Below are 12,509 nucleotides of genomic sequence, written 5' to 3'. Positions count from 1 at the left end.
CCCTGCCCAGCCCGCCCCAGCCAGCTGTGCGCTGTGCGCCCGTCACTCTAGTCACTCCGTGTCGCTGGGCACATTATCACCCGCACTGCGGGGAGAGATAGGCGGCCACGGGCGCAGAGTGTGACAAGCACACACCCAGGCACAAAATGCGGAGGGCTTGGTTTGCGAAGAAAGAAAGAGAAACATTTCTCCTTTTCTAAATTTCTTCACAAATATCGCTCCAGTAGCGGTGCAAGGCGGAAGACGGGCAAAATGGGCGGGAGGTAGGTGCTTCCCAGTATACTTCACGAGTCAACGATGAATCACGACCGAAAACAGCACTTAAAGTCAGTTGCTATTCAATCGAAACGTCTCCTACAGTTTAATTTCTTGTTTTTGTACATTAAGTCATGAAAGTAACCCTTGTTGTGCCTCCAGGCAGCCGGGTACGCTGGAGGAAACTGGGCAGAGAACAATAAGGGGTGGGAGCGGGAGAGTGGAGGGAGAGACTAGGCGAGCTCGGCGCGGGCGTCCTTGGCGGAGGTGCTGGTACACGAGGAAGCGGCTACGCACGCGTGCGTGCAGCGCGATAGACGCGATGTCACGCCCCCGCCGCCGCTGGACAAGAAAGGCGTCGCCACGTAGCGAAGTTGGAGTGTTTATTTCCCGGTTGTCCGTCGTGACTCCCGAGGGGTGCCCAACTCCATAAAAATGTGTACACCGGATTACCAAATTGTAAGGACTACCTATGATTACCAAAGATTACCAAAGATTACCTATGAATACTAGATATGATCCACCTGCATTCTAAATCGAAGCGGCCATTTTTTGTCCAGAGAAAGATGCATTTTTGTGCAACTGTTTGGTAGTTCTTGATTCTTTATCATGCAAGTTACAAATTTGCATTCTATGATTGGCCAAATCATGATTTTGTCCATGGGAGGGATGCAAAGTTGCCATATTGAACATGCGCGTTGGCATTAGGCAAGATGTGCACAAAAATTCATGCCTAAATTAACAAATTTGTCATTTTCAAGGACCCTCACGAGTGTGAGGATTACCAGGGATTACCAGTGATTACCAAGTCTGTGTACACCTGATTACCACAGTTGGGCACCCCTCGGTGACTCCATTATTTGTACTGACTGAACACGCAGATGGTGGAGTGAAATTTTAATTTTCGATTTCGCTGGTCGTTTTCTTGCCTGGCGCCTCCTGGCCGGCGGCGCCTCTCCCTGGGGATCTTCCCGAAGCACCGCGGGGAAGGGGGAGGGGGAGACGGAAAGGATGGTCGGCGTGAGGGAGAGAAGGGAGGAAGGGCTGGTGCGCCGGACCGGCTCTCTCCCGGCCCGGCCTGAACAAAGATGCCCCATGAACCAAAGTGTTTGCTCCTCCTCCCCACCGTCTAGGCCGCTGTCGAGGCCCAGGGCGAGCCGGCTGGTCCAGCGCCGTAGCGCTTCACTCCACGCTTATTCCAGCAGAAACGGTGTTTCCTCATGTTGGGCCGCAAAATCGTCAGAAAAATGTCGCGAGACAACTGGCGGAACGCTCCCTCACCATACAGTGTGTTAGGCACATGGCACACCGAGTAGGCCAGCCGAGCGCCAGCGCCAGCATGTGCCGTGCAGGCCGGGGCCTCGGCCGGGGCTGACCCAATGCCGAAGCTCTCCAAGGCCAACACTCGGCCCAGCTGCAGCCCAGTAAAGGCTTGCGGCGAACCAACGACAAAAACATGGCAAGAGTTGGTTTTGAGTAGCTCTTTCAAATGGTCCGACTGTAAGTTCCTACAAAATCGCAAAATCGAGCATGTAATTATTGATCGGTTTCCATACTATGTCCGCCTTCTATAGATTTTCACCCGAAAATGTTGTCGGTCCGTCTTTAAAAAAGAAAAGCACGTTATGTTACGATTCAACGTGTGAAGACGGGCAGTGCAGCCCGTGGCACCCCAACGCCTCCCCACAGAGTTCTATAAGTGTAACGCCCCTCACTCTCTTGCCCCCCTCCCCTCCTGAAAGCGGCGCGCCTGCCGGACAAGAGGCTTCCTGAGGGCCAGACTGGATCAGAACGCAGGTCCAGCGTGAGCAAACGACACCGACGATGGGGTTGCCGCTTAGCTCTTTTGCCGGCTCTGTCCAGTTCCTGCACAACAGTGCGCATATATCCTCGACCTGCTACACCTTCCTGTGACATGCCTAACAAAGCTTGTGTGCGCGCGCCTGCTCAGGCCACGGATGAGCACACAAAAGCTCAGAGCACGGCGACCGTGACCATAGCCGAGAATGCACGTCCGAGCTTGGTCAAGTTGCCATACATTTCGTTAGCAGTCGTCCCACCGCCGGACCTGACGGTTCAAACAAAACACTTTAAGCAGAATAGTAGGGTGTCAAAGTCTGTGAAAAACTTAAAGGTAACGAACTCACTGATTGTACTCCACTAAAATTAGCATAAGAGACTTGTCATGGCGGTATGGGGTCTTGGATGTCAATGATGGCGTTATAGCTATAAGATCCCAGATCAGGTATTGAGATTCAAGGAAATTCGCTACACAGTGTGGAAAAGAACTCGATGTTCTAGCACATCTTGAGCTACGTGGCGTGTGCGACAAGCAAACCTGTGTCCGGTACAGCGCTACCCGACGCAACTGTGACGTCTGCAGCTTAAGGAAATTGTAAGACAAGTGCTGCAATTCGAGACAGGGCGCATCATGGGCACGTAACGCAAGTATTCCCATCCTGCTAGTATCAGATATCTGCCATGGCGGTTCATCCGAAAATCGTTTAGAAAGAAAAGAACTGTTACTCAGATTAATCCGAGTACTCCAAAATTACGATAGCTCAGAGCGCCTGCGAGACTCAGTATAGGCCACCCCGCAGGACACTCGTGCACTACAAGCAAGATGTTGCCTACCTATCAGGCGTTCTGAGACCCTGCATTGGCTGAACTTGGCAATATCGTAACTACAGATAACGAAGGCACTTTATGGGTGTTCCAACCACAATAACGGTGATAATTTAAGTTAAGGAAGTCTGAGAAGTAGTTCAATTATTTACCCAACATGAATTTTGAGCTTCTTTGTATCCCCTGGTTTGTTTTCTGAAGACTAAAATGTTCTTAATTCAAGGCTCTTGACCATGTTTTTAAACATACGATTGTAAGGAATGTGAGTCACCATAAAACTAGAATTATCAAAAATATAAAGTTGTCAAGATGTATTGTGCGAATGCGCAGGATCAACCGTAAAGTCTTCCCGAAGAAACGCGGAACTTCAATAAGGGAAAATGTTTGCTGTGAGGCAGTGAGAGGCGAGAGTACAGTCAGAGTGTCGCCTGGTGGCGAAACCACTCTCTGGACCCTTTCCAAATGCCTCCCAAAAACACTCGGACAAAAGGCTTTGCTCGCTGCCAATCAAGAGCAAGGCGAGAAGGGAACGCCCGGTGCAATGCTCCGTGCAAAGCAGTCGTCGGCGGGGTGTTGGTGTGTGTGCTCGCGGCCCAGCACGGACGGCACGGCCGACACGGCCGACACGGCCGGCACGGCCAAGGGGACGGCCAGTGGAGGAGAACGACACGGAAAAGTACGACACTGACTATTACCTTACCGAAGCGAAGAAGCTATAATAAGCGCGTATTTGGTCGTATTACACCAGAGCCAAGATGAACTAAGGAGAACCAGAGCGCATACCGCCCCTCGCCCCTCGGCCTGTGACCATAGCCAGGGCATGCGCCAGAGAGGCGAGGCGGGGCGCGCCGGGGCGCGCCGGCCACCCGATGACACTTATTCCACATGCGCCCCGCCTGACTGACCCGGCAAGGGGGCTGGGCCCTGGGCCTGCGCCGCGCCGGGCTTCAACAGGTGCGCTAAGCTGCGCCGGGTGGCTGACCCACAAGAATAATCAAAGGGCTCTTAAGACCCGCGGAGTGCATTACATACCAAAGTACTCCCACTTGCATGGGCCGCGCCGAGCACGCTGCCCGCGGCAAGAGTCGGTTCATGGGATCAAAAGTCTGCCCTGTGCTACTGTACGACTACCGCACCGAGTAGAATCCAACTCTCGAACAAACTTTCAAACTGCCGACCAGATCGTCGCATTCAGCCATTCGTCGGCGCTGCTCGTCGGTGAAGTGTGGCGCGTTGTCCAACTTTGGCTTTTGTGCGCGGCCCCGTCTGGGGAGAGGCTACTTGTGCGTCGAGGTGGAGGGGCGGGTCGCCGCGAGGCTCGGGCTCCACCTCACCCCGCCACGCCCCAGACAGGTGACTAGTCTCGCCCGGCAGGATCGAGTGTCCGCGGTGCGCCTAGGCTCGGTGCGGACCAAAGTCACCGTCAATCTTCTTCACGCCTCGTGGGGAACCACGCACAAGTGGACGAGGGGGTGTGCTGCGTGTGCGAGCAGAGTGTGCCAGGGCTTGGCTGGAGAGACTCGGGACCACCCTGCACTGGATTGAGGAACATGGGAAAGGGAATCACCGAGAATGTGTATTTTATGAAACTTCCATCACAAAAGTTTGCGGTAGCTTAATTTTGTGATACCCCCGATTTATCGCTTTTTGACAAGGTAACATTTTATCGCAAAAAAACATGCAGTGAAAAGTATACGAGGACGATATTACAAAATGGAATGTGATAACGTGAGATAACTGTCCCTTCGTGGGAGGCCGTGAGGATAGAGGACGATAGGCAGGCAGACCCTCGCGCGCCTGCACGCCGCACGACGAAACGCGACGGAATCCTCTCCATCTACCTGGTAGAAGCACAAACATCGCCCCCCTTACCTTGCCTTCATCACCATGTTTGAGGTGAGACGCGGTCGGGCCCCGGCACGTTATCGCCCGGTGAGGATGCCCCTCTTCCCCTCCTCTAGGGCTTCTACCTACGAGACGGAGGGCCCCAATCTGCTCCGGTGACGTCACAGCCACGCACGGCCTCCACCACTGCCCGTTCCCTGTCCCCACCCCCACCCCCCTCGTCGGTGTCCCCATCCCGACGCCACAGCCGCCGCGGCGCCCGCGCCCCTGGCACCGGTGCTGGGAGCGACACCCTCGGGCCGCCAGAGCCAGCCGCGGCCTCGCTCCTCGCGGGGTGTGTTGTGTAACGACACCAGGCCTCGGCCAGCCCTGTAGTCGCCCACCCCCTGCGCTCCAGCTGGTTAGTAGAAGCGCTCGCGCGGTGGTCCTGTGCGTCGTCTTGTGTAACGCTTCGCTCGCGCCCCCGGCCACAGCTTCAAGGAACTCCCCCCACCCCACCCCATTGCTCCGGACGGAAATACAGCAGGCGTCCTATCGATCTGTTTGCCGGTTAAAAGGACCCCTTGAGTGGGGAATTGGCCCATGGGAGGTGCACGCAGCTCTGCTTCGTGCTCGTGAAGGACTTTAGCGTTTGCTGCTGGCAGCTCATCGCCGCTATGCTTTTCCTCAACCGCGGCCTCCGCCCCGCTTGCGCCCCGCTAGCGCCCAGTAAACAACACCTACTCGTCAGCTGTTTTCCCCGCGGGCGGCGGCAGCGCCGCCTGGCGGGGACGGCGCCAGGCTCGGGCCCATTACATATGCAGTTTCGCCCCGCCCCGCCACGCCACGCCGCCAGGGCCGAGCTCGTACCTCATGCGAGCGCAGCGGAGGCTTTGGATCGGATTGCCTGCCACGGCCGAGCTGCCGCGCTCCAACGCCTGCTGGCGAGTCCGGTAAGTGGACGCGTTTCGAAGCTTGTCGCGTTCAGGTCGTTCTTGACGAATTTTCCAAGAATTTTTCCCGCGTGCAACGCTCCCGAGCTGCCGCGGCACCTTTCGGCCTTCCAGCAGGGTGCTGCCGGGTGCCGTGCAGGGCTGCTGCCAGCCTCCGCTCCGCCCAGGACCAGCACGGCGACCGCGGCCAGCACCCGCGGACGCCTTGGCAGGGATCGCAGAGTGACGAGTGGAAAGGTACGGGCTTCAGGCGGCCTCGGCCAGGCCGCAGGTCTGCAGGCTCCCTGCTCCTCCTGCTCCCGCTAAAGCGCTCAGATTTCGAAACTTTTGCTAACGGCGAGGAGAGGCCGCTCACTCTTGACGTCAGGACAACTGGTCGGAGGACCGGGCAGGGTGGGTGTCTCATAAACCTGCACCTTACGGCTGTGGTTTTACCCTCGCGAATTTCACAGGTTGTACCCCCTACGTGATATTCCTTATTGATTGTGGGATATGGGGGCAAGATCATCTGCTACCCTCCTGCTTTACGGACTGTTTTCGCCAGAAATTGCGAACAGCATGCACGGCCAACAGAAAATGAAGATCTCCGTGATGCTGCTCTCCTATGATACAGCTAAGGGCCCCCAGCACGCCGCACCAAGCCGCACCATGGCGGTTGTAAAGACGTACGTCAGGAAGGACGAACAGTGGGCATCGAGCCTGGACCTGCCGCCGCAGCGGGGCCCTGCCGGCCTGCCCTTCCACCCCTCCCCCTCGAAGGTTTTCTTTCTTTTTGGTACCCCCACCCCTCCGCCCGGCAGCCTTCGGTCGTTGAACCAGGAACATGAGGTAACTCGCCGTCGACACAACGCACAGTGAGACTACAGCCTCGGTACAACTGGAAGGACGCAGCTGAGCACCTAGCAGCTGCACACCTCCTGGCCTCCCGGTGCTGTCCAATGGCGTATATGTCGTCAACAAGATGCTATGCGAGATGCAACGGAGACGCATCGCAGTAGAAGGAGAATCCACAGAAGCTGCGCACCTCTGGACTGTCCCTCCGCGGTGGTTCGCACCTGCAGATGCAAACTATGGGACCACATTGGTGCGCGGAACACCTGCCTGCACAGGTGTGATGCGGGGCTGCCCAACCTCCCAAAAACCACAGGAATGAGCAGTGCTCAGCAGAGCTGCTCCCTCCCAAGTTACCTACTCCTGTCGATGGGTCACGCTCGGGGCATGTTTATCAGTCTGCAAGCAGAGGACAGCGGCCGCAAACCGAGGTGGAGGGAGTGACTAGTGAGTGGCACCGATGTGCGAGCTGATGAATGGTGGCAACTCAGGATCGACGATTAGGCACCACCCCTTTTGTCCCACCCTTTGTCATGACCTCGGCACCCCTGCGCTCCCTTGCTTCCACTCACGAGACTCGGTACAGATGTTCATGGAGCGCTTAACTCACCCAGCATCTGCACTAACAATCATGTACCTGCCACATGCGTTGCGGGTGAACGGCCCACACAAGTACTTGTGTAGCTCTGCTCCGCCAAGACGGCCACCCTGCAGCCCTCGGCCGGCCCGGGGCTCCCCTTTCTTATAAATACCACGCCCCCGCCCGCCCCCTGGGGGGCCGCCCGGCCGGCCCGCGCTAAAGGGGTCACGGCCCCGAGGGGCTAGGCGCACCGCAGGACCGCAGGACCACCGGGCGCTGGGCAGGGGACAGGCAGGCTATCTGTGGAGACTATAGCAAGAGATGAAGGGTAAATAAACTGCCCTGCTAATTCTGACCAACTTAAAGTAATTCAAACCAATTCAACACGTTTCATGTGTAATTTAACCCAATTCAGAAAGAATTTTAAAGCAAATTCCAAAACACTTCAAACAATCCTAGCAACTTTGCTCCTTGATGCCTTCTATCCAGTGGCGTGCCAATCAGAAAGGTATGCAAAAAATCGCCCACACCTGTGCGCAACGGGCTTGTATCTTCGCCTGCCTACTAGGCAACATCTGCACAGGCGTGCATGTGGTTTGCCTAGTAGGCAGGCGGAGATGCCACCCACAGCACACACGTGTATTGGGCGCTTTTTTGCATAACTTTTCTGACAACACTGGTGCCAATATAAAAATATAAGGCACAATAGAAAGAACCCTGGGGTGGGTCGTGCATCCTACTTCTCTCTATTGCAAGTTTTTATTACACGACGGCTTGGTCATGACCCCGAAACGTGAGGCAAACTACTAGATCGAGGAATACATCAAGGTCAAAAACGGAACCGGTAGACCGGCATTCCGGTGGGCGGGAAAATGGAGGTGAGCGGATTGGAGGGGGAGAAGAGGGGGGAGGGGGCTGGCTGTCTCGCTCGGGCTGAGCCGAGGTAGGGACTCGCGAACCGAAGCGAAATGTAGAGGTTAGGTTCGCACCTTTTAGTACAGTACAGCACAGCAGCAAAACAGTTGGCAGAAAAACACGCGGGGCGAATGCCGCTCCTGGCTTCTCGCATCTTGTCGGTTTCGCAAGGAGTCCTTTCGACTTTCTGCTTCTCCAGCCCGACAGCCAGATCCAGCCGGTTTGCAAATACAGACGACCAGTACAAAGACGGGGGACAGAATGGTCACCTCCAAAATGATTATTATTTTATCGATACGATGAAACTTTGTTTCCACACCTGAATATATAACAGTGACAACTAATATCCTTTCTGACATGCGTATCAAAGATAACGTATTCTGAGCCTTCAAAAACTCCAAAACAACTCCAAGAAAAGTGTGATCTTGAATCAAGTAAATTGGGACAAGGCAAATGTTCTTGAAGGTGTGCTGCAAGAGCATTGCATTGCCCCAATGCAAATGAACTTGTTTGCAATAACTCATCTTTCTGGATGTCAAAATGGAGCCCCTGACCTACGCTTGATTTTGCGAACGAGCCAAAAAAAGAAATAACGAACCCTGGGGATTAATTTCATGAGTGCCATAAGGGACTGGAATCGCAGGCTGACTGGGTCGTGTTTTCCAAGCGAGCTGGACACTCTGAGGACCAATCAGAGGATCCGGTACGGTTGAGCATGTGACCGTTCGTGACCTAGTTGCAAAGCCGAAGGGGGCAGGGACGGTGGAGCTCAGCGCAGGCAGAGCGGAGCGCCACGACGAAGGTGAGCCTGACAGCCGGGCGCCTCGGCCACTGAGGGGCGCCAACAACACTGAGCAGCATCCTTGCCCCGCCTTGTTGTCCCCCTCGTTGTGCCTGTTCTGTCCGGCAGCGGGGCCAAGCATATGTTGCCTGCATACAGGCACAGAGGGTTCTGTAGCACAAGTTGCCCACCTTGCAATCGACGACACGGGGTGCGGGCGGTACACCCCGCCCGCCCACGCCCCTGCCGCGCACTGTTGGCAGTGCATTCGGTCACATTAACTCAAGTCACAACGCGGGTGCATGAATCCGCACCTTAATTTGCTCGTACAGCAGCGGTTGAGTCCGCGCCGACCGAATCGGTTTTCGAGCCGTGTCGCTGTCCCGGCCGCCCTCGCTGCAAAAGCAGACCAGCCAGCAGTAGTAGGTAAACGCGACGCGATGCCGACCGGACGTGCACCGGATGTGCCCGCGACGACTGTGACCCGCCCATGCGGCGGCACAGCGCGGCGCGGCGCGCATAGTGCGGCAGTCCACATTCCACACACACGCTCGCACACACACGCGCGCGCACACACACACACACACACACACGCACACAAGCGCGCGCACGCACCGCATGTACAAACGAACCGCTGCTGGTGGACTACTGCAGACCACTACAGGCTAAAAGTGAAAATCCTCAAATGCAACAGGTGAATCGCGTCGCGTCGTGCGTCTGGCGTCTGCGGCTGCCGGGGCGCCCCGCCTGCTCCGCGGCGCGGGGTCTGTACATACGTCGTGCAGACTGCGAAGCCCCAGCTGCAGCTCGCGCCTCGCGCCCCTCGCGCCCCGCCACGCCCGCCGCGCCGCACCCAGCGTCTCGCCGCCACCCGTCACACACACACAACGTCTTGCGCTGCGCGAGGCGCGGGGGTCGGGGGTCCTTTCTGGAAATGCTGACGAGGCCCTCAGCCATCCAGCCATCTACCATGTGATGTGGCCCCAGCCGACATGGCGACACCCGAGAGCGCGCCAACGCGAAACGGAGTCCTCATTTCCGGCAAGATTGCAAGCCCGGCCCAGCGCAGTCCACAGGCAGCCCGCAGGCTGGTCTACCGGTTAGTCCACAGGCTGGTCCAAATGCTAGTCTATGGGTTACTCCACAGGCTATTCCACCTGCTAGTGCACAGGCTAGCCCACCGGATAGCGCATAGGTTGTGCACAGGCTACCCCACAGGCCATTCCTTGCAGCCGCGCTGTCGGGCGGGGCGGTCAAGTCCGGTGCGGTGCCCAAGTAGTTACCGCTGCTGGTGTGCTCAGCTGACTGGCCGGCCTGCGAGCCTCGCGCCGGGCTGCGCCGGGCCCGGCACCGCCAGTCATTTGCGATGCGTCGCGTCGCGCCGCGCCGGGCGGTAGTGATCGATACGGCCGCCGTCAACGTCCCCGTCGACCGCGCGTCCCCCGGCGGCGCGGCGCCACCCTTGGGCGGCGTCAACAAACCCCGCCGGCCCCGGGTACAGCGCGCGCTGCACGACGTGACGCATGGTCTGAGGCGGCGCCGGGCCGGCGCACGGAAACAAACCCTGTCCGTTGTTCCAGGGCGCATGCCTCGACCGACAAGAGCCTGTTGTCAGTACGTCGCCGGGCGTAGCCGGGCGAGAGCGTGTCGAGGGCAGTGTCCTGCTGCTTGCTGACGGCGTCCAGGTGACACCCCCAGGTCACTGACACGAGGCCACAACGCTGCTCCTCTTCGTCTTCCTCCTCCTCCTCCTCCTCCTCCTCCTCCTCCTCTTCTTCTTCCTCTCTTCCTGCCGTTCCACACCGGCGACCTCCTCATCGTCCTCCACAGCTCCGTCGCGGTCCTCGCGGCGCCGTCCTTGGCGGGCCCCCGGAGCGGGCCGGGCGGGCCCCACTCGCGGGTCATCGCTCGGCGCGCCCGCCGCGAAAAAGAACACGCACCTCCACCACACACACAGCTCACGCTCTTCGTCACGTTCTCCGTGACACGCGGGCCATCGTCTCGAGGGAGTTGAGCACGAACACGCTCGTCGCGTCGGTACGATTTACGCAAGTCGCCCGAGTCACGCTCCTTCACACCGGCGCTCTGCGGAGCCGAGCCGAGCCGGGCGGGCCGAGCGCAGCGGGGCACACTGAGGAGCCTCGCACGGGGCCCTCCGCGCCACGCAGCGCCACGCCACGCAACCGCTACGCCCCTCTCCTCGGCGCGGGCCCGGCCCCCTAGAACTCACCGGGCCGCAGTCCGTTTGCGGCGTCGAGGGGGCCGGGCGTACCCGTCGCGCCGCGCCATGCCACGCCCCGCCACGCCACACCACGCCCCGCCCCGCCACACCACGCCACGCCACGCCGCGCCCCGCCGTCCCCAGCACACCTATGGAGGGGGCCGCCAGCTGAGCCGCCGCGTCGCGGCGCGCTCCGGAGCATCCAGTATGAGGACGAGCTCGTTGAGGCCGCTGGCCAGCGGCGGAGGTGTCGTCCTCCTGAACGGCGGCCCCTTTAGGGTACTATGGCTCCACAGGTTGGTTATCGCGGCGGCTTTTCCGCCGTTCAGCCACGCTGGGTAGAGGATCGCGACCAATCGGGAGCGTTTAAGTTGTACCCGTTATTCTATGTTGTTACTTAAAGTACTCCATATTGTAACGGGCAAACCCACCCGCCCGCCTGTGAGATTGTGTCAAGCTGTTAAAATCTGAATGGGATGAATCAGCCACAGGGTGGTCACGCAGCCCTCTGCCGCCAACAGGGATGGGCGTGGGCGACCACCCTGAATGTGGAAATCCTTCCTCGTCGTTTAGAAGTCGGTTGACCTTCGGTATACAGAAAACAAACGAAAACGGAAGAGTGAAAGAAAATCAATATTATCCCAAGCTCCGTGACTACGTTTTTTATTTCCATCCATTCTGCGATTCGTCCGAATAAAGCACAACCCGAGGAAGATGAGCACAAATGAGGTGCACCACATGCACTCGCTGCACGCCAGACGAATTGCCAGGGGGTTGGGGGGGGTGCACCCTGCGCCCCTGGCCTTGTGACTCTTGCGACTCAGAGCAGGCGGAGGGGGTGGGGGTGGAGGGTCAAGCTGTGAAGGACGGCTGCCCCTCGAGGCGCTTCCCACCTCATCCCTCAAAACCCGCAGTTGCCGAAAACAATAAAGCACTGTTGGTATAGTTCTTCGGTCCGCAAAAGCAAAGAGTGTTGTTTTACCCTTTAATTAAAAAAATTAAGAAATTGTTGCAGGAAGGAGAAATTGCATTTTGCCACGGCATCAGGTGGAACGCAGATGTGACGATACGGCCGCTCCCTGTCGTGACGGGCCGGGCGGCATGCCGCGGACAAGGCCTGACCCCTGACCTCGCGCACGCCGGCACGCAGCCGAGCAGAGCAGGTATGCTGCATGTTCAAAGTTGACGTAGGCACAACGTCGATAGTCGTGGTGTTCACTGAGTGTCATAGATACGAAAAAACATGCTTCCTCTTTTCGGCATTCGGCTATTTTGAATGTTCACCCTCCCTATTGTCTTTCTGCGACAGGAATAAAGCCATTGACATTATTAGTCACTACAACTACAACTGCTCGTGAGCTTACCTTGCATCCGCATCTCCTCTGCCCATCGTCCAGCGTGGCCACCTGCAACACAGCGAGCAACGGGGAAGCGTCAGAAAAACAGTTCGAGCCACACGCATATATATGTCAGGAGGAAGGAAGCCGGGGGAAAGGCCACGGATTGAGGGGGACGGGGAGGGGG

General features: G+C 57.8%; 1 protein-coding gene across 7 annotated transcripts in view; it reads right to left on the bottom strand.

The window, feature by feature from the left end:
- The window catches only part of LOC113203957 (uncharacterized), a 50,562-nt gene that overhangs the window by 29,533 nt on the left and 8,520 nt on the right, over positions 1 to 12,509 (bottom strand). For all 7 annotated transcript variants that reach the window (XM_026418927.2, XM_026418928.2, XM_026418923.2 and 4 more), the window contains exon 2: positions 12,350 to 12,391. In XM_026418927.2, the coding sequence (XP_026274712.1) occupies positions 12,350 to 12,391 (42 nt within the window). The remainder of the gene's footprint in view (positions 1 to 12,349; positions 12,392 to 12,509) is intronic.

This window comes from Frankliniella occidentalis, unplaced genomic scaffold, assembly GCF_000697945.3.
Source record: "Frankliniella occidentalis isolate FOCC.00 unplaced genomic scaffold, Focc_3.1 Scaffold69, whole genome shotgun sequence".
Lineage (NCBI taxonomy): Eukaryota > Metazoa > Arthropoda > Insecta > Thysanoptera > Thripidae > Frankliniella > Frankliniella occidentalis.
Note: the sequence above shows the minus strand (reverse complement) of the source record. Positions and strands in the feature narration are given on the sequence as shown.